The sequence below is a fragment of the Pipistrellus kuhlii genome, unplaced genomic scaffold (genome assembly GCF_014108245.1).
Source record: "Pipistrellus kuhlii isolate mPipKuh1 unplaced genomic scaffold, mPipKuh1.p scaffold_m20_p_19, whole genome shotgun sequence".
NCBI lineage: Eukaryota > Metazoa > Chordata > Mammalia > Chiroptera > Vespertilionidae > Pipistrellus > Pipistrellus kuhlii.
Genome location: NW_023425504.1, coordinates 18,528,422 through 18,551,614, shown reverse-complemented (window position 1 = coordinate 18,551,614; position 23,193 = coordinate 18,528,422). Strand labels below are relative to the sequence as shown.

General features: G+C 38.2%; 1 protein-coding gene across 6 annotated transcripts in view; it reads left to right on the top strand.

Annotated features, from left to right (window-relative positions):
• GRIA3 (glutamate ionotropic receptor AMPA type subunit 3) overlaps positions 1 to 23,193 on the top strand; it is a 327,676-nt gene that overhangs the window by 81,885 nt on the left and 222,598 nt on the right. For all 6 annotated transcript variants that reach the window (XR_004988881.2, XR_004988882.2, XM_045583555.1 and 3 more), the window contains exon 3: positions 11,927 to 12,166. Coding sequence is in view for 4 of the 6 variants with exons in the window: in XM_045583555.1 (XP_045439511.1) it covers positions 11,927 to 12,166 (240 nt within the window). In the remaining 2 variants the exon portion in view is untranslated. The remainder of the gene's footprint in view (positions 1 to 11,926; positions 12,167 to 23,193) is intronic.

Here is a 23,193-nt window from a genome sequence, read left to right as displayed (position 1 = left end):
TGAATCATGTCACTGAATAGAGTTGGACTTTGCAGTGAGCAGGTCATCATCAAACCTGAGAGAGCAGGTTCAGTAGAGTAATAGGAGAAGAAACTAGGTTGCAAATGCAGAGATGGTTGCAAGGTCCTCATAATCCTATCATTAGTGATTGTGGTTAAGAAGTTAGAATTATAGTTTATGAAGGTGGCAGGGATTTAAGGAGCAGTGGAATCTTTTAGCATAATTTTATCCTGAGAGGAAGAAGAAAGCATAGAGATACTAAAGGCACAAACCTGAATAGCTAATAGTCACTATGTATTTTCTGAGCACATCAAATGTATGTATTTTTAAGCTCCCTATATAACTAAGCTGAGGTCATGTGGAATTTGAATTTTATGTATCATGTGGCACTCAAGAGGCCCAATAAGTAAAGTTAGGTTTAATTTAAGAAAGAGCTTCCTAACCATCAGAGCTTCCTTGCAAGGGAAGGACTGCTTCTGGGCACTGAGCTCCATTGTCACTGGAAGTATTCAAGGAAAGGTAATATAACCTCACAAAAGGTGGTTCCTATACTGAATGAGAAATTGAACTAGATTGTTAGGGTCCAAACTTTTAGACTTCTCAGATGAGTAATGTTATAAGGAGGAAAAAATGGTGAGTGGAATGTAGATTGATTTAGAGAGTTAACAACTCTAAAATGTTGCTATGTTAAGTATGTTAGTTTTCTATTTACTATTCTAACAAATTACCACAAACTGAGTGCCTTAAAACAACACTTTTATTATCTTCCAATTCTGTAGGTCAGAAGTCTGGTAGAGATCTCACTGTGTTAAAATCAAAGTGCCAACACACCTGTGTTCCTGTCTGAAGGCTGTAATAGAGGCAAAATTCATTTTCTTGCCTTTGCCAATATCTAGAGGCCACTCACTTTCCTTAGCTCATAGCCTCCTCCACCTTCAAAGTCAACACTGGCTGGTTAAATTTTTCTCGTATCTCGTCACTCTGATACTGTATTTTAATTCCATCTGCAGCCTTAATTTCCCTTTACTATATAACCTAATTAACAAATTTGGGGATTTTAGACATGGGCATCTTCTTTTGGGAATATATATATATATATATATATATATATATATATATATATATATATATATAAAATCTCCTAAAGGCCCGGTACACGAAATTCATGCATGGGGGTGGGGGGTATCCCTCAGCCCAGCCTGCACTCTCTCCAATCTGGGAACCCTTGGGGGATGTCTGACTGCCAGTTTAGTCTCTCTCACAATCTGAGACTGCTGGCTCCCAACAACTCACCTGCCTGATTGTCCCTAACCACTCTGCTTGCCAGCCTGATCACCCCCTAACCACTCCCCTGCCAGCCTGATCAATGTTTAACTGCTCCCCTGCCAGCCCGATCACCCCCAACTGCCCTCTGCTGCAGGCCTGGTTGCCCCTAACTGCCCTCACCTGCAGGCCTGGCCTCCCCTAACTGCCCTCCCCTGCAGGCATGGTCACCCTCAGCTGTCCTTCCCTGCAAGGCTGGTTTCCCCCAACTGCCCTTGCCTGCAGGCCTAGTTGCCCCCAACTTTCCTCCCCTGCAGGCCTGGTCATCCCCAACTTCCCTCTCCTGCTGGCCTGGTTTCCCCTAATGCCCTCCTCTGCATGCCTGGTCCCCCCCCACAACTTCCCTCCCTTGCCAGCCTGGTCACCCCCAACTGCCCTCCCCTGCTGGCCTGATGGCCCACAACTGCCTTCCCCTGCCAGCCATCTTGTGGTGGGCATCTTGTGACCACATGGGGGCAACCATCTTATGTGAGAGTGTGCTGGTCAATTTGCATATTACCTCTTCATTATATAGGATATATATATATATATATATATATATATATATATATAGAGAGAGAGAGAGAGAGAGAGAGAGAGAGAGAGAGAGAGAGAGCAGTATAACTCATTACATTGCTCTTTGCTTTATTGCACTTCATAAATGTTATGTTTTTATGTTTTATATAAATTGAAGGCAAGACCCTCCACCAGCAAAAAGATTCAACCAACATTTTTGTGATGGTCTGGAACTGATTATATATAATTTATGTAATTTATAATCAACATCATTGTTTCAGAACAAAAAGGACCCTACATGCAATGCTAGAAAATAGAAATTATATAGAGAAAAGAATTGTCCTTTCGGAAAAAAAAAAAAATTAAACTCACACACACATACACACACACACACAACAACAACAACAAAAACAGTTGTCAATCTTACACCAACATACACACACACACACACACACACACACACACACACACACACACATATATATATATATATATATATATATATATATATATATATATATATATATATATATTTCACCAGACTGAAAACTTCACCATGGACCAACACCACAGCTTTAGAATGCATTTTATTACATGTTCTCTTAGGGACCTTCCCAGCTCTAAGCTTCTCTGAGCTCTTAGAATTCCCTCTACTGTGGTATTATCTGGAAAACCTTCTTGTGATATATTTCTATTTGTTCCCTCATAGCTATATTTTTCTTTTTCCTGATTGCTTCAAATGTGATCATTGTCAGCAAGAGACTTCAGTTTCCTTTTCTCTTCTGATTCAAAAGGCTATGAAAAGTGTCCTGTAAATGATATGCAGTATTGTTATTCTGATCATTAGGGTAATCGAGTTGCTTGACATTTCTGTAATGATGCCTTTTGGAATATGAGTGGTGTAATTAGCTGCCATACTGTACATTAACAATACCTCTCCTGACCCTACAGACTTGGTAACTATAAATAAAAGCGAGACAGCTGGCTCCAGCCTTGCTTGTCACTCACAATTGAAGGGAAAACTGCCAGAGAGCTACACTAAAGTTCCCAGGAACCGAGGATGTAGTCAGAAATGACATCTTCAATGAGAAGAACTTGGTGCTTTGCTAGAGGAAAGGCACTCTTAGGAAACAGACAACCAAGATATTTTGTACTGGGAAGGTACAAAGGCCCCAACTGGGGACAATATTTTATCATCAGGAAGGCATTACTTAGGGGACAGCAGCACATTTTCAACCAAACTACCAGAGTTTCTTTTTTAAAAAGTATATATTTTATTGATTTTTTTTTTTTACAAAGAGGAAGGGAGAGGGATAGAAAGTTAGAAATATCAATGAGAGAAACTTCAATCAGCTGCCTCCTGCACATCTCCTACTGGGGATGTGCCCGCAACTAAGGTACATGCCCTTGACCAGAATCGAACCTGGGACCTTTCAGTCTGCAGGCTTTCGCTCTATTCATTGAGCCAAAACAGTTAGGGCTACCAGAGTATACAGATATGGTCTCATTCATTTTCACAGAGTAGAAAAGCATCTTTCAAAAAAAGAAAGAAAAGAAAAGAAAAGAAAAAAGAAAAGAAAGAAAGAAAGAAAGAAAGAAAGAAAGAAAGAAAGAAAGAAAGAAAGAAAGAAAGAGGAGAGAGAGAGAGAGAGAGAGAGAGAGAGAGAGAGAGAGAGAGAGAGAGAGATTACTACCCATGAATGAGAATAGGAAATAGCACTGAAGAACTATATAGGGAAAGTGGAAGAGAAGAAAATCTGTGCTACCTGGGTACTCAGTGTGAGGTCCAGGGCAGTGGTTACTATGAGCAGGGTAATCTGATGTGGTTAACAGAAGACAAAATATGCAAAACGAGGTGGCAAGAGGAAAGAAATAGAGAACTATTTAGCAGCCAAGTTGTAGGGAGACATTGTGCTGAGTATTTCCATGTACCATTTCATTTATTGCTCACCTTACAACAATAACCAAAAGCAACACTTAAAGCTTAAGACACACTTTATATTTTATTTATCACATTTATTATTGTCTTTCTCCCTTGCTAGTATATAAGTTCCAAGAGGATCTTTTTTCTCTCTTGTATCTCAAAATACCTATAACAGTGCCTAGCACATAGTAGATGTTCAATAAATATTTGTAGCATGAGTAAGTAGCTAGCATTAATTGAGTATCAATTATGTGCCAGGCACTGTTAGAGATGCTTCCCATGAATGAACTTATTTTTACTTTCACAACCTATGCTGAGACAGGCATAATTGTCCCAGTTTTACAGATGAAGAAACCGGGTCAAAAGCACAGAGATATTAAGTAATTTGCCTTATAAGTGAGATTCAGGATTTCAACCTATATGTTTTAATCCCAGAACCTTTCTACTAAATTATTATCCTATACTGAGGCTCAGACAGGTTAACTTGCACAAAGTCATGCAGCTTAAAACGGAAATAACCATGAACTGTTTCCCTTTTCTCTGCATTTTGAGGCTTCATAAGATTGCCAAAATAACTTTTTCTTCCAGGATCATTTTACCAAGGACTAGTCTTCTGAGATAAATAAGTGGATGTGGTTCACTAAGAATTCACATTAAGGTAACAGACATTGCCCAAAAGTATCATGAGTCCCCAAAAATCACAAATCTGCAACCTGATCTCATTGTTGGTATTTGGAGCTGTGGAAGGTGAGGGAAGCAGCCGGTAGATGAGTCATGGGAAACCCCTGGTGGATCCATCTCTGCTGAGAGCTTGGAATGTAAGTCACTTTCATGCTTGTCAAATCCTGACCCATGCTGCCCTAGATAGCTCTGGAGTAGGCATGCAGTAGAGATGCTGATAAAGCACTTCTAAGTGACTGGTTCATAATTCATTACATGACCTTGTGCAAGACACTTCTCCTTTGTGTCACAGTTTCATTATGATAGGGAGGAATCAGTGGAGCTCTGTTAAATCAGAAGAGCTCAACTTGATCTCTTCTATATTGAACTTTTCCACATAAAATTGTATTTGGAAAAAGGATTTCACACTAAAAACTATGCTTGAAAACCACTGAACAGTCTTTTAAGTTCCTTACAGCTCAAACATTCTAAGAATCTAATAACATAGACATTCTTTTTTCAAACAGCTCAGTGTTCCATTCAGCCCTACTTTTTGCAGCCAGCAATGAGCCCAGCGATCCACTAGAAGAGGCCATTCCCAGGCTCCCTATCCCCCAACTTCTCTCAGAAGTTATTAACCTTGTCCACATATGGCAGTTGTCTTTCCCACTCACTGGGCCTTCTACTATCATTCCCTGTAAATGTTAAGGTACAGCAAGGGTAACTATGCACAATAGTACTTGTAGGGCAGCTGTGCCTGTTTCATAGGAAGGAAATAAAACATTTACTGCTTTTCTCCTAACACTCTTCTTGTTGATGTGCACCACCGTGCATCTGCCTGTTGGACCAAAGTAGCCTTAGGATTGCTGCTGATCTAAAATATTCCTAAATCCCTTGTCTGAGCCACTACCAAAGCTGTAAACTTAGTTTGGAATTTTGTATTTTCACTGGCTTCCTTCACACCTGCTCTCTCACACATTTTTATCAGCTCTTCCTTTGTCTCATTCTGTTTGCCATCATACACAAGCCTAACAATTCCACTGGGTGCTCCTTCCTAGAGTCTTGAGTTTCAGCTATACAATATGATTCCCCTCTTACAAAGTTTTCAAACAAGCAAAACTAACATCATATTGTTTAGGTGTGTGTGTTTGTATATTTTTAAAAGACCAAGTAATAATAAATATAAAATTCAGAGTAGCTACCTTGAAGGGAGGAAAGGATCAAAACAGAGAGACATAATAGAGGAGGAAGACATAGGTAAAAATAAGTTATCAGTCATAATGTTAGAGTTATAGGTGTTTGCTGTATTTTAAAAATAGATAAATAAATGTAATAAATAAAAAATGAAAGGTTCATATGTGAGCTAGTAATGGTTAATTAATTCTATACCCCTGAGTTTCAGAAACAATGATTATAAGAGCAATACAAGATATTTTTTTATTAACCAGTATCACCATAACATTTTTACTTTTTTATATATAATTCTTTATTGTTCAAAGTATTACATGTGTGCCTTTTTTTCCCTATTGACCCACTCCAGCTTGCTCCCACCTCCCCCCACCCCATCCCAGGCCTTCAAAACCCTGTTGTCAGTGTCCATGGGTTATGCATATATGCATGCATGGTCTTTGGTTGATTACCTCCCTCCCACTCACCATCCCTCACCTTCCCTCTGAGATTTTATACTCTTTTCCATGCTTTCCATCTGAATTCACTCTGTTCATCAGTTTATTTTGTTACTTAGATTCCACATATGAGTGTGATCATGTGATACTTGTCTTTCTCTGACTGATTTATTTACTTAGCATGATACTCTCCAGGTCCCTCCATGTTGTCTCAAGGGTATGAGATTCTTCTTTTTTACTGCTGCATAGTAATCTATAACATAAACGTACCACAGATTTCTTATCCACTAATCTATTGATGGGCATTTAAGTTGTTTCCATATTATATCTATTGTAAATTGTGCTGCTATGAACATAGGGGTGCATACATTCTTTCTGATTGGTGCTTCAAGTTTCTTAGGATATATTTCTAGAAGTGGGATTACTGGGTCAAATGGCAGTTTCATATTTAACTTTTTGAGGAAACTCCACACTGTTTAACATGGTTGCATCAGTCTACATTCCTACCAGCAGTGTACTAGGGTTCCCTTTCCTCCACATCCTCAACAGCACTTGTCATTTGTGAATTTGTTGATGATAGCCAATCTGACAGATATGAGGTGTAAACTCATTGTTGTTTTAATTTGTAGCTCTCTGATAATCAGTGACTTCGAGTATTTTTTCATATGTCTCTTGACAATCTCTATGTCCTCTTTGGAGAAGTGTCTATTAAGGTCCTTTGCTTATTTTTTAATTGGATTGTTGGTCTTCCTTTGTTAAGTTGTATGAGTTCCTTGTATATTTTGGATATTAACCCTTTAACAGATGTATCATTGCCAAATATGTTCTCCCATATGATGGGATCTCTTTTCATTTTGTTGATGGTTTCTTTTGTTCTGAAGAAGCTTTTTATTTTCATGTAGTCTCATTTGTTTATTTTCTCCTTAGTTTCCTTTACCTTAGGAGATATATCTATAAACATATTGCTACAAGAGTTGTCTGAGATTTTGCTGCCTATGGTTTCTTGTAGGGTTTTTATGGCTTCACAACTTACATTTAAGACTTTTATCCATTTTGAGTTTATTCTTGTGTATGGTATAAGTTGATGGTCTAGTTTCATTGTTTTACATGTATCTGTCCAATTTTCCCAACACCATTTATTGAGGAGACTGTCTTGACTCTATTGTATGTTCTTGCCTCCTTTGTCAAATATTAATTGAGCATAATGGCTTGGGTCAATTTCTGAGTTCTCTGTTCTGTTCCATTGATCTATATGCCTGTTCTTGTGCCAGTACCCGGCTGTATTGATTATGGTGGCTTTGTAGTATAACTTTAAATGTGGTATTACGATTCCTCCAACTTTGTTTTTTTTCCTTAAGATCACTACAGCTATTTGGGGTCTTTTTTTATTCCATATACATTTTTGGAGTATTTTTTCTAGCTCTGTGAAATATGCTCTTGGTATTTTAATAGGGATTGCATTGAATCTGTAGATTGCTTTGGGTATCATGGACATTTTAATGATGTTGATTCTACCAATCCATGAGCCTTGTATATTCTTCCACTTGTTTATATCTTCCTCTATATCTTTTTTTCAATGTCCTGTACTTTTCAAGCATAGGTATTTTGTCTCCTTTGTTAAGTTTATTCCTAAGTATCTTAATTTTTTGTTGTTGTTGCAATGGCAAATGGGATTGTTAGTTTCTCTTTCTGAGAATTCATTATTGGTGTATAAAAAAAGCCATAAAAATTTGGGGGGTGTTGATTTTGTATCCTGCTACATTGCCAAATTCATTTATTAAATATAATAGTTTTTTGGTGGAGTATTTAGGGTTTTCTATGTATCAATACAATATCATGTCATCTGTGAATCATGAGAGTTTTACTCTCTCCTTTACACTTTGGATGCCTTTCATTTCTTCTTCTTGTATGATCGCTGTGGCTAGGACTTCCAATTCTACATTGTTTAAGAGTGGTGAAGCAGATATCTCTGCCTTGTTCCTGTTCTTAGGGGAAATGCTTTAGTTCTTGCCCATTGAGTATGATGTTTGTTGATGATCTGTTGTATATGGCTTTTATCATGTTAAGATATGTTCCCTCTATTCCCACTTTGCTGAGAGCTTTTACCAAAAAAGTCCTTACTTTTATTTATTTATTTTTTACAATGCATCAAGAGCTTTTTGAAACTGTAAGTGCATGATAGCTATAGATCTCCCTAGTATCTCTTTTTCCTCTCTCCAACTTTATTTCCCCCTCAATTATTGTTCATAGTTTAGACAGATTAGGTTCTCCTTGTTGAAAATAAGTTGTATTTTCCCATGAGGCTATGTTTGTATAGGGATCATAAGTCCTCATCTTTCTCTTGGGCCCTGCAGGTTAGTAGATATGGGTCTAAAAATTACTGGCTGCCTTCTGAATCATTTGCTTGTTCCAGTTTTCCAGCCCCATGATCAGTAAAAAGGACAGGTTCTTTCTAGGGTTGCCAGATAAAATTCAAGATTCTCAGCTAAATTTAAATTTTAAATAAATAATTTTTAATATATGTATGATTTGAGGCTTACTTATAATAGAACTAATTGATAATCAAATTTAATTGGACATGCTATATTTTTATTTGCTAAACCTAAAAACTCTATCTCATTCAGGCCAATAATTACTCTTCATTGTTATTCATTGTTGGTTTTGGGACCCAAGAAGTGTGAGTCGGACAGACTCAGGTTCAAATCCTGGATTCTCCACACAAGAGATAAAATAATTTTTGTCTCAGAATTATCTCTGAAATAGAAATAATAGCACTACCTCATGAGGTTGTTGGAAATATCAAATGAGATAATATTTGTATAGTACTTGTCACAGTGCCTGGTACTTACTAAGCACTCTGTGGCTGTTATTATTGTCAATTTTATACAGAACATTATGTGAGCTGGTCAAGATTTGACCTGGTACTGAAAAACTCTCCATATACAGGGTTAATTTGGGAATGGGGCTCTCCCTAGTATCTCTTTTGGTGACGACCAAGGCAAAGTGGCATCTAGCCACTTCCTTTTTGTTTCTGAATATTCCTTTGTGAGGAGCCCCAGGTTCATTCTCCAGTTGGCTTTCTCCTTTTAATATAAATATTTTTGTGAATGTGTGTTTTTTTGTGTGCTTTTTTTTAGGGGGGGGGGGAGCCTAGAATTCCTCAAGTTAGAGGCTATTATCTTCCCTGATGCAAATACTTCAGTTACTGATAATCACATTTGAAATGCTACCTTCAAACCAATGACTAATAAGTTTGGCTGATAAAAGGAAGCATCCCTAATCAATATAAGACTACATCAAAATAAAAAGCTTTTGCACAGCAAAAGAAACCATCAACAAAACAACAAAAAATCCCACTGAATGGGAAAACATACAGTATTTGCCAATGTTATCACTGGTAAGGATTTAAAATCCAACATTTACAGGGAACTCATACAACTTAACAAAAGGGCAATGGACTTAAATAGATACCTTTCAAAAGAGGACAAAAAAAATATGCTCAAAGTCACTAACCATCCAATAGATGCAAATCAAAACAATAATGCTGTACCATCTCATACCTGTCAGAATGGCTATCATCAACAAATCAACAAAAGACAAGTGCTGGGGAGGATGCAGAGAAAAGAGAAACCTTGTACACTGCTAGTGGGAATGCAGACTGGTGCAGCCACTGTGAGGAACAGTGTGGAGTTTCAAAAAAGAAAAAACCCTAAAAAATGGAACTTCCATTTGACCCAGTGATCCCATTTCTAGGAATATATCCCAAGAAACTATAAACACCAATCAGAAAGGAAATATGTACCCCTATGTTCATAGTGGCACAATTTACCATAGCTAAGATTTGGAAACAGCCTAAGTGCCCATCAGCAGATGAGTCAATTAAAAACTATGGTATTGAATACATCTACACAATGGAATACTACACTGCTGTAAAAAAGAAGGAATTCTTACCATTTGCAACAGCATGGATGGAATTGGAAAGCATTATGCTAAGTGAAATAAGCCAGTCAGAGAAAGGTTAATATCACATGATCTCACTCATTTATGGAATATAATGAACAACATAAACTGATAAACAAAAACAAAGACAGAGAAGCATCTATCAGACCATCAAACCTCAGAGGGAAGGTAGGAGAGGGAGGGGTAAGGGGGACAGATCAACCAAAGCACTTGTATGCATGCATATAAGGCTAACCAATGGACACAGACACCAGCGGGATGAGGGAATGAGTGGTGGGGAGAGGGGGCAACGGGGTGATAAGGACACATATGTAACACCATAATCAATAAAGAAAAACAATTAATAAGTTTAAATGGAATGCATGGAAAGCAAGATACCAAAGATACTGAGAAGTCTCTGATTCTCACAAGGAGACCAAGAATGAATTAAATTGGTTTTCCATTTGGCTTTATCCTAACATCAATGCCTTCCTTCTTTTGGTGCACAATGGCTTAACTTTTTCTCCCCTCAGGGAGGTCTTCAGATTCTTTATATTCTCTTCTCTGACCCACTCATCCCCATCAATATTTACCCATCTGCTTTGCCACGCCTCCTAGCATCTAATTAGACATTATTTCATCTTAACATACTAATAGGTTTAAAGGATTCTATTGAATCCTCCTCTCAAGTCACAGGCTTTTTTCAACACCTAAACCTGAAAAAGTAAGCTTAGCAGTGGCTTCCTAACAGATAAGGGAGACCATGCAGAAACCATTAAATTACACCACGTTATCTGCCTGTTCTCTCTGCTTCACATGAATAGAAGGAAGCAGTAGTGCAGATAATCTAAAGATCATTTCCACTTGGTTTGGGAATGCACCACACGGTGTTGTTGTAGTTGATTTGCTTTGCTAATTATGTTCTACTTAAGCTAATATTGAAATTGGTTCACATTTTTTTAAGTTCATCTAGGCCAGAAGAGGGAAGAGATGGTGGTATGGTACACTTTGAAATGAAGTAAAGCTTACCACAATTATGAAGAGGACATGAAAGCTCTATATGTAGGCTAATAAATCTAGAAGAAAAATGCAAAAGGATCAGATAGCACTTTGCCAATTACACATTGGCAGAAAAAGTCCACCTACCTCATGTGATTCACTGGGCACTTGAAGGCCAGTCTTCCCAATGACTTGCCCAGAATCTGAAATTCTCAGTATCAGGAACCTAAATTAAGGGTATTAGTCATAATATAACTATAATTAAATCATTATGTGACCCAAGAGGATCAACCCATTTCCTAGCAGACACATTAGCAGTTTGTCTGACTAAATCATCAGTAATTATTGTCACATAGAAAATGGAATGAAAGGGTAAGACACAAGATAGTAATCTCTTGATGGGAGTATGGGTGTACTATAAGGTCTCTAGGCAGCTATGGTGGAAATATGAAAGGATGGAGTTCCTTGGAGGTTAGCTGTGAGGGTTGCTAAGTGAGGATAAAACAACCTTCACCTCTTCTCACACTTTCTTAGTTTCCTTCTTATGGTAGATATAAAGTACATGCAACTGGCCCTGGCCAGGTGGCTCTGCTGACTAGAGTATCATTCCATGCAATAAAGGGTTGTGGGTTTGGTTCCCAATCAGGTGATCGGAGCATGTAAGGGGGGCAATTAATCCATGCTTTTCTCTCTCTAAAAGAGAGAGAGAGAGAGAGAGAGAGAGAGAGAGAGAGAGAGAGAGAGAGAGAGAATATTCAATTGGATGAAATAAATTCTTCCCTTCCTTACTCTTCTGCTGTGCAACTGGGCTTTTAAGTGCTTCCAGAGATTTCAGAGATCTTGGTTTTCTTTTGAGGCACGTCATTTAGAACCAAAACTTAACTGTACATTGTATTTCCAACCTTATATGTTGCAGCAAGGGACCATGGTGCTATTGAAATTTCTCTTTTTCTCATTGCAGTCTGCTCCCAGTTCTCGAGAGGGGTGTACGCCATCTTTGGATTCTATGACCAGATGTCAATGAACACTCTGACCTCCTTCTGTGGGGCCCTGCACACATCTTTTGTCACACCCAGCTTCCCCACTGATGCAGATGTGCAGTTTGTCATCCAGATGCGCCCAGCCTTGAAGGGTGCTATTCTGAGTCTTCTGGGTCACTACAAGTGGGAGAAGTTTGTGTATCTCTATGACACAGAAAGAGGTAAGAAGAGGCATCTGCTCTCTTTAAATATTCATATTGTTAATATTCATATTAACAGTGGTGTTTAACCTTGCTCAACTGATGTTTGTTCCCTTTTACATTTAATAAAATCTAATACTCTTTTAAAATTATATTTAAAATTCAAAACAAATTGAACATTAACACCAAAAGTTTGAAGCAATGGTAACTTTAGAAGCTAATTTTCAAACTATATATATCCTCCTACCTCTGACTCTGAAAAGGGGTTAGGGATACCCTCCTGGTTGAGTCACTGTTGTTGAAAAAGAGCCCTCCTCCCAAATATTTTTTTTCTGGTCTAAAATACACAGTTAAATAGAGAGAGGCCTGACCTGGGAAGTTATACATAATTAATCCTATCAAAAACTATAATTAACCCCATTTCATAGATGAGAAAACTAGAGCCCAAAGAGAAAAAGTGCTTTTGCCCCCTTTTTTTTATATGTCTTTAATTCTTTAAAATTAATTATATCTTATTCACAATCAAATAAGTGTGAGAAAAAAAGTGCTTTTTCACACAACAGCTTAACCATAGAATTAAGACTGGTGTCAATATTTCCTGCATCCAGGGCTTGTTTCATCAGATCATATTAGTTCTTCAGATTATAGAGCCTCAACAATGATTTGATGGAAATAATGAGTGGAGATTGGCTAATCTGGGTTTTGGGAATGTGTATATATACTGATTTTTTTATAGAAAAGAAGGGGGAGGGATAGAGAGTCAGAAACATTGACAAGAGAGAAACATGGATCAGCTGCCTCCTGCACACCCGCTACTGGGGTTGTGCCCGAAACCAAGGTACATGCCCTTGACTGGAATTGAACCTGGGACCCTTCAGTCCACAGGCTGATGCTCTATCCACTGAGCCAAACCAGTTAGGAAGGGATTTTTTTAAAATATTGTTTTTAATATTGAGGACATATTATATTGAAACAGTTTTAGAAATTAGGGATCTGATCTTAAATACAATTAGGTGTATAATATTATATAATTCAACTAAACAGATTCCTCTAAAACTCGGTTATCTTTGAGGGGTTTCTCAGTAAAACCAGCAGATCCTATCATCATGAGATTCCAAATGACAATGTTACTTTGTTTGCCTGTATCCCTGATTATAGCCTGGGAATTGTTCTGACTTCAGGTTTTCTGACTCAGAGAAGAAAGAAGCAAATGGAAGGCCTGCCTGCCTGCCTTAGGGGTCCCTAGAAAGGATATTCTTCTAGATAACTTAATTTGAAGGGGAATTTTGTTTTGGGGAACCCAGAGCATTTTTCACTTCACTCATTTTGATGTGCCATCAAAACCTGTCAGGAAATACTACTAGTAAGAACTTTATTTGCCTGTGGTATATGCCTCCAAAATGACCAAATTTCATGAATCTGAAGCAGAGACTAGGATATAGGCCAAACTTTGCCAGTAACTAGCTCTCTGATCTTTACCAACACATTGAAGCTCTCTTGGCTTTTGTCTCCTCACCAATGGTGTGTTCCTTCTTAATGTAATGTAATATTCTATGACTATTTTGAGATAGTATATTAGACACCTGACACTATATCTCTCTACTAATCCTAACTTATAAATTATCCATTACTCAACCAATTCTACAAGCTGTTATCAACCCACAATGGTGTATTCAATCTTGTGATAGAGTTTACATAATATAATTCCAATAGGAGTAGACAGAAAAGAACATTTATGAAACAATTCATGAACAACACAGAACAGTGCCAAATTGAGTGCTATACTACAGTCTCTGATTACCATAAGAATTGTGAAAAACTAGCACTCCAGGAAAGTAGTGTTCAGAGAAGGCTGGCTAGAAGAGCTTGAAGGATATGTAATTTGTAGATGGCAAGAGAAGAGATGAAGGGGTTCTGAGACTAGGAAAATAGCATGAACAAAGGGTGGAATCAGGAACGAGTATAGTGTATTTCTGCAGAGCCTTGCCTGACTAGGGTACCAAAAGAGTTTGAACATTCTATTTCACAATTTGCATTTTATTTCTTTCAAGCACTATGGATGAGTTAGCCTATTTCCAAAAACTGTATCCACTGTAATCTAGCCATAACAATCTAATTTTCAGAACTAAAGTTTGTAAATCAGACAGTGTCTCTTCTGAAACTTTTTTGAAACTAAACATCAGTTCTTCTAATACTGTAACCTCCCATTTATTCAAATGCAGGAGATAAAGTTTGTGTATTTTCTCCTCATCTACCTTGACCCTTCATGGTTCATTAGCTCTCTATTAGAGAAAAAAAGCAAAAGTTCATCTATGTATACTTCTTATCCCTGCATCTTTGTTTTCAAATCATCTCAGCAAACACTTTAGACAATTCTAGGGTCTTGGAGCCAAAAGAAACCTTTCTGACTCACGTGTGTTAAATTTTTATTCTATAGCCATTTAACTAGTGGGACAAATCCATTCTGCTTAAGAAATACTTTCCATAAACTTTTATAATAATTTCTTCTTCAGAAATCCTTCTTAAAACACTACACCATGATCCTGTTCCAAAATTTTCAATGTCTTCTATTGCCCACATCGAAAGGAAAAAAAGGTAATATTTAAGACTCAACATATTAATAATTATACCTCAAACAAGTAACAAACCTATTATTCCTATGTTATTAACCTTCCACTGCAGGCACCTTTCATTTTTTACTGTTGCCCAAATGTGCCAGAACCATGTTTTTGTTGTTGTTGTTTTTGTTTTTGTTTTTTTGGTTTTTTGCCTTACAACTTCACTTTTACTACTATCTTGAATTCTTTCCTTATTCTTGATTATGAAAATTCTGCCTATACTTCAATTTTTCAAATTCCACTTCAAGCTCTTTCTCCTCAAGGTGGCCTTTCCTGACCACTTCAGCCTAGTGATTCATTTATTCACTCAGTAGGTGCTAAGGTTGCAATGATGAACATGATAGACCTTGTTCCTGCTATTATAAAGTTTACATTCTAATGAAGGAGATTGAAAAAACACATATACAAGCCAACAAAATAATCACACATTTAGATAAAGTGCTATGAAGGAAACAAAGAAACAGTAATTGACAGGACCTTAGTGATGGTTTCACTGAGAAGAAACAATTAAACTGAGAATTAAAGGATTAGAAGAAGCCAACCATGTGAGAAATAGAGGGAAAGAGATTCAAGGAGTAAAATTAGCGAGTACAAAGGCCCTGTAGGAGGAAAAAGCTTGGCACTTTTGAGGAAGTGAAAGAAGACAGGTATGGCTAAAGTATAATGATGAGGTTGTGAGTGGCCTGAGATGAGATTGTAGAGGTATAGAGGAGCCTGATCATAACCATGGGGTATGGATGGGAGCCATGGTAAGGAATATGGAATTTATTCTAACTACAATGAGAAGTCATTATAGGATTCTGAGCAGAGGAATCATATGATCTCATTTAAATTCTATAGAAAATCGAGTGTGGTGTAAGAGTGAAGGGAGGAAAACAACTAAAAGGTCATTGTGGTCATCTAGGTGAAAAAATGATGGCAGCTTAGACTAGGCCAGAGATAGAGAAAAGTGAATGAAACTGAAATACATTTTGAAGCCAAACTTGGCAGAACTTAGGGACATATTGACTGTGGGATGTGTGAGAGAAGAAGGATTTATGGATGACTAGTAAGCTTTGGCTTGAGAGACTGGGTTACATGGTGATGCTATTTACTGAGGTGACTAGGCAGGAGAAGAGCCGTTTTGAGAAGCAAAGGTCTTGTCTGCCTCTAAACACCCACAGAACCCTTTTGTCCATGTCATTCACTTGGCATTTAACATAACTGTTTTCTATTATCATTTCATTGAGTCTGCTAATACCTTCCCAAGCTCTTCTCTCCAGCATGATAATAATTGGTTCGTCCTTAAATTTATGCTTTGTGCCCACCCTGGTACATAGCATAGATATTGATACATACTTAGTTTTTTCCCAACTCTATTATTGAATAAGTCATGTCTTTTTTTTTTTTCAATGTTGGGCTTAAAGACAGAGACAGAAAATTAAAGAAGGAAAGGGAGGAATGGAGAGAGAAAAGAAAGAAGGAAAGGAAGAGAGAGAATTCAGTTTGTAAGTCAAATCATGTAATACAGTTCTTTAAAATATTCAATAAAGTGTCTATTGTGTATATTCTCATTTTCTATAATGATCATATATTGCTTTAGTAATAAAAATTATGGGGAGAAACTATAACAACAAAATTTAATTTTAGAATATTTTGAATTATTTAAGAAAGAAATGGGAAACAGATGAAGACAGAAGGAAGCACTTATATTGATAACTACATTCAAATAAGCTAAATATACAAATTATGTAATTCTACTATATAAGGGCAGAGATGAGTGAGGAGCTGAGGAATGGGTTAAACATTTGAGGTCATTTAAAATATTTATAGCACAATCAAGGTAATATAACCTCTGAAATTATAAAACAGTGAGTGGAGTTCAGGTTTTATTGGTTACACTATTATTTCTGTCTGCAGAAAAAAAGTCTGATTTGTATTTACAGATCATAACTTTGCTTAGTTACTTGAGTTACTACCTTGATTCATTAATACAAAGTTCAAAATTATACTCTTTGTGCTATTACATGAAAAGTCAGTTCTTGGAAAAAAAAAAAAACTATGATTTTGACTAAGTGTAATCTCTGCCCCCTCTGTACCCTTTCCTCTTTATTGACAGCCCTTATTTTTATTGGCACTTCTTGACACCTGCCCTGCCTGGATTTGCTCGCCTCAACATCTCTGACCCAACTTGCCTTCACACCTTTATAAAAACTTTCCTGCCCTACATTTTGATTCCACTAATCGTCTTTCTCTGCTAGTGACAAAAGTTCAGCTTACCAAGTAGTTCATGTTAATTTCTTTATGGCTATTAGTGATTTGATATGTTAGTGCATCCAGGAAAGAATTTCATTTCAGCTAAAGGCCTTCTTTGAAATAAAACCCTAATCCCATGTGGGCCTTCTAATTCTGGGATTGCAAGCACCATAAATCCTGTTTAGATATCCCTTGCTTACATACTTTTCTATATAGAAAGTCCTAAAGCCATGCCAGGGTAGTGTTCACCTCTTCCAGTTTTCTATTAGACCTATCTTTTGGGTGCAAGTGACCTAGTTTTCTGTGGTGCTAACATTTCCCCCAGAACAGCAAGATACTTGAGAACTGCAGCCAGACTCTCATGCACCTGACAACTCTCTTTGGCTTCAATGGGCACAGCCCACAGAGATTAAAGAATATAGCCCAGGCTGTGACTCTCAGATTAGATAATGAGATAATAGCTCTAAGTGCCCTTTGAGGCAACTACTCCACACCTTCTTGTCAGTGTTCAATAAACTCCTGCTGTTTCCCATTCTCAACCTGAAACTCCTTACTTAGTTCCCAAGTAACTCTCTGAAAGTCAATGCCTTCTAACATATCATTCTATTTGCTCTAGAAGGTTGTGGCAGGAAAATGGGCAGTGCCAAAAAGTAATGTCAGTCAACAAGCAATGTATTGGGCATCTCCTAGTACTAGCTAGGCAGTGTTGAGAGAAGTAGAATTAGGTCCTGCCTTTGAAGAGTTAACAGTCCTGATGCTGGAATAGTAATTTATCTCAGAGGCCTGGAAAAAAATTAAATTTTAACTCAACTGTTCCCCCATCCATCAATGACATTTTCATTCTTTGAGGTAGGCACCTTGTGAAAAGATTAAAGTGTTGCCAGATAGATAGGGAGGTGGGAAAATGTTGGAAGATCCCAAATGGTGTAATAGGTTCCTTAAGTCAAAGAAAATGGGGCCTTTTCTCAGAAGACTGTTAATGTTTTCAGATTGGCTGGACTTTAACTCTACTGAGAGACAAGCAGAGCTTTAGTTCCTCACACCTTCCTTCATGTTGCCATTTACCACCTACTTATATAACATCACTTCATTCCTTAATTCAGTTGTACTTACCAAAATAAAATATAGAATGTCTCTCTGTGTCTCTGTCTCTCTCTTCTCTCACCCTCCTTCCTTCTCCCTTTCTACACACACACACTTCCCAATACCAATCAGTGGCACAAATAAATCCCTATCATTGTCATCATTTTATCAACTTAGATAAAAGCAGCTGCCACTTCTTAAGCACTTATTACAGACTAGGCCCTGAGTTTATGAATTATCCCATTTAATCCTCATGGCATCCCTCCATCTTCAGAACTGAGAAAACCAAGGCATAAAAAGGTTAAATGATGGCTCATAGGGTCACACATCTTAGTGTGCCAAAGTAAGAAACCAGAATTTCAATCCAGGTCTGTCACATTTCATAGTCTATGCATGCTGTTCACTGGGCTGATGTGCTGCCTTCTACACTTTTTTTAAAAAATAAATTTTTATTGTTCATATTATTACAAATGTTCCTTCTCCCCCCCTCCATTGCTCTCCTCCACCAGGTTCCCATCCCACCCTCTGCCCTTTCCCCACCCCCCATTGTCCTCATCCATAGGTACACAGTTTATGTTCAGTCTCTTCCCACATCCCCCTCTCCCCTTTTCCCCAAGAATCTCAGTTCACTCCCCTTCCATACCTCTGATTCTATTATATTCACCAGTTAATATTGTTCATCAGATTTTTTTTTAATTTCCTTGGTTTTTAGATTCACTTGTTGATAGTTACGTATTTGTTGTTCATAATTTTTATCTTTATTTACTTTCTCTTCCAAAAGAACCCCCTTCAGCAATTCATATAATTCTGGTTTGGTGGTGATGAACTCCTTTAGCTTTTTTTTATTAGTGAAGCTCTTTATCTGGCCTTTGATTCTGAGTGATAGCTTTGCTGGGTAGATTACCTTTGGCTGTAGGTTCTTACTATTCATCACCTTGAATATTTCTTGCCATTCCCATATGGCCTCCATGGTTTCTGTTGAGAAATCAGCTGACAATCGTATAGGTGCTCCTTTATATAATAGGTAACTACCTGCTTTGCTCTTGCTGCTTTTAATATTCTCTCTTTGTCTTTTGCTCTTGGAATTTTAATTATCATTTGTCTTGGTGTGGTCCTCTTTAGGTTCCTTTTGTTTGGAGTTCTGTGCGCTTCCTGGACTTGTAAGTCTAATTCTTTCACCAGGTGGGGGAAGTTTTCTGTCACTATTTCTTTCAGTATGTTTTTGATATCTTGCTCTCTCTCATCTTCTGGGACCCCCATAATTCTGATGTTGGTTCCCTGGAAGTTATCCCAGAGGTTTCTTACATTATCTTCAATTTTCTGGATTCTCTTGTCTTTTTGCTTCTGCGGAGGAGTGTCTTCTGGCTCTTTATGCTCCAAATCTTTGACTTGATTCTTGTGATCTTCCATTCTGTTTTTAGGACTCTGTATAATATTTTTTATTTCAGACAATGTATTCTTTATTTCTTGTTGATCCCTTAACATTTCTTGTTGATTCCTTATTAATTCTAGTTGATCCCTTTTCATATCCTCATAGGTCTTATTGACCTTTTCTAGGAAATTCTTGAAAAACCTTATAAGCGTAGATTTGAACTCTATATCCAGTTGCTTTTTGTCCTCCATTTCTTTCGTTTGTGATCTATTTCGTTGTCGCATTTTCGCAGCTTCCTTGATGGGGCGGAGTTTCAGGGTGGAGCCTACAGCCTTGGCTTCTGTCAGCCCTGCCCTATGAGGCTCCTGAGTCCTTCAGTACTCGCTGCAAGCACCTCTGAGAGAAAGGTGCCCTCAATTTTTGCCTGCTACCAAACAGTTTAGTCTCTCCCCATATGAGCCCAGAACTGGGGTTCAGTTCAGTTGGAAGGGAGTTGGAGGTGGTGTTCAGAGCAGTCCAGAGCTTTTGTCTCCTCCCCGCCAGGGCAATCCCGCGGCACAGCCAACTGTCCCTTCTCTGCGTGCAATGTGCTCGCCTCTGGAACCTCCTTTCGCCGCTCCCCCGGGGTTCCACCTTACAGCCCAGCTCCCTATGGATGAGCCTGGGTTCCCGGGGTCTGGCCTAGAACTGGGGTTCAGAGCAGTCGGTACTGGGGCCCAGCACAGTCGGAGCTTTTATCTCCTTTCCGCTAGGGAACGCCAGCCAGGCAATCAGCTGACCCTTCTCTCAGGCTCCATTCTCTCTGTGCGTGCCACGTGTCTCCGTATCTTAGGCTTTTACAGCTCCTCCGTGCTTCCTTCTGGTTTTCTCCTTGCTTCTCATTGTAGAATTTCCAGTCAGTCGACTTTCCTGTAGTTCTGGGTAATGTCCATTTTATATTTTAGTTGTATTTTATTGAAATTGTTGTGTGCGGCTGCGGCTAGGTGTTTACCTGTGCAGCCATCTTGGATTCTCTCCCCATACCTGCCTTCTACACTTTTAACATTTGAAAACTGTCATTACTTCATCCCTTAGTCTTTCCTTCAGCCATTCTTCAAAGGGCCTAGTACCTGGACCTTCACTATCTTAGTTGTCTTCCTGTAGATGCACTGCAGTTGTCAATTTACTTCTTAAACCCTGATATCCTCAAATGAACACAAGAGCTTGTGGCCCCAGCTTGTGGTCCAGGGATTCAGATAGGCAGCAGGTCAAAACTCCAGGTGAAGGGGCAGATGACTAGCATAAATAGCAAATGCAGTCAGACAGGTTGATTTGCTCATGGTGCACCCTCATGGAGTTCTATGGTGGGGGCCTGACTCCAAGGTGAAGGGAATTCATAGATTCCTCTCTGGAGCAGAGACAGTTTCCAAAGCATAGAAAGAGGTGAACCACAGGTCCTCATCACTAAGGGGTTATTTTAGTTGAAGAAGTAGAAAGCAAGGAGAGGCCAGTGATAGGCTCTGCTATGGTTACATGGCAGCAACTTAAAAGGAAAAGTATTGGGTACCTTGCTGTTAAAAAAAACAAAAACAAGAAGACTGTCAGTGGATTTTTTTCCATTTCACTTTAAGAACTGGTTAAAGAATGTGCAAAGGTAGGAGATACCTCCACTATTCTAGCCATGTCCATTTGCCTTCTGGGAAAAGTGAAGTTACATTTTTATTAAAATTCAAACTACTTTTTACATCTGAATAAATTAGGAAGGCCCATAGAGTGCATTGACCTGTGAGAGACAGATACTAAATTTCCCTGTTTGAGCAGCAATAATAAGGGTTGACAGTACCCGAGACATTTGGTAGTTTCTGCAGCCTGCCTAATCTATGGTGATGAGTGTTCAACTATGAGAGCATTGTGAGAGCCTACACAATAATAATAGTGAATGACTATTTGGACTGGATTGTGAATAAAAGACTATACATATGTCTGTAATGAGAATTTCATTGAAAATGAAAATATTAAAGCTGTCATATTTTTAATACTTCAATTTGCACATCCTTGACTGCTTTGGGGCATAAAGAAAGAATGCAAAGCAATTCGTTGTCAGCTCTTGAAATAAATTATCATTTAAACACTTCCTTTCCACAAAGGTTATTAGCTTTGTAGCTTGTTCCTGGGGTTGGATCATCAGTGGGGGGGAAGGGGCGGGAATTGCAAGACATTAAACTACCCTTTCAAAAGCTGAATATTAGTTACTGGGGAAATTGTTCTCTCAGTAGCTTAACATATTTTGCTGTAGCTCTCCAATGCTGCAGATTAGACTGCAGCAACTATTAATAAATACTGTCATATTTTACAGCTGTCATGCAAAGCTGAAAAAGGCTTTACTGTGATTAGATTCTGTTTACTGTAATATATCCAGCTTAGACTCAGAAAGGCAGTTTTCCCATAAAGGTATTTTCTATAAGTAGAATATTTCTCTATCAAATGACATGACTAATTTTAATGTATTGTTAACTCCTTGGTGGCAGTGAATTTGAGGTTGAACTGATTTTACAGCCAGAGATACATTCCTCTCCAGAGAAACACCAAGCTAAAATGTCAAATTTTCTTTCTTGAGTTGTCCGTCATATTCAGAGATGGTGTCACAGGCAGGAGATGTGCTTTAGTTGTCACCCTTCCCCATAGAAGGACAAATTTGCATTCATTAGTGCACCTTTCTTTGCCATGTCCTTCTTGTGACCAATGTCATTGTTTGCGAGACAGCTGGTCTGATTGTAAGGTAAGAATGACACTTCAGTTGGCTAGTTAGAAATTCTGCTTCCTGGGCTCAAATGTCATCAAATGAGCAAAATAAATAGCTCTCTGCCCCCACACACACACTCCACCTATGTTTTAGCTGCTTGAAATGGTATTCATCTCTCTGGGGGAAAAAAAAAAAGATGACAGCTGGCAGGGTTAACTTTGCTCTAACCTTTCATTGCTTTTCATCAGAGCTCCTTGAGGAATTAACCCTCACTAAGCTGGATATCTAGTTTTCAATTAATGAGTAGTCCTTGCACCAATAAGGGTTAGCTGATGTATTCTATAAATTCGGGGTTGAACCTAAGAGTTCCTTGAGAAGGCTCTTCTAAATGTTTCTCAGGAAAGAGTTGTATTGTGATGTGGACCTACAACTATGACTTTGAGATTTGTTCCTTGGAGCCCCTTTAGATAATAATTAAAGTCAGAGCAGCGTTGTGGAAGTGAGACAAAAGGGTGCATGTAATGTCTTTAGCACCAACTGAACATAATAAAGTGCTCAATAATTTTATCTCACATTTTTATTATCAATATAAAACAGTTGTTATTAATTGGTAAGGTAGGTGTTTTCCATTCCCCTTACTGGGGACATATGGCTATGTCTGGAGATATTTTAGTAGTGTATAAAAGCAAGGAATGCTACAAAATATCCTATGGTGCACAGGACAGTAGCCTTCTCCCTATCAAAGATTTATCTGGGCCAAAATATCAATAGTACCAAAGTGGTAGCAGAGTCAAAGGACTAGTGGCTGCAGATACTCCTCAAGAGATCATCAGTGAACCAATCTGGCTGTTATTGAGTTTCTCTTGCTGTGCCTAGATTGGTGTTAAGAGCTATGTCCATTGGGAGATAGAACCTTTAGTTTATATGACTTTACATATGGTCAGAGAGAGAATACGATTAATGTACATGAAGAAAAGTACAAAAAAAGCATAAGACAACAGCTAGATTGTGTAGTACA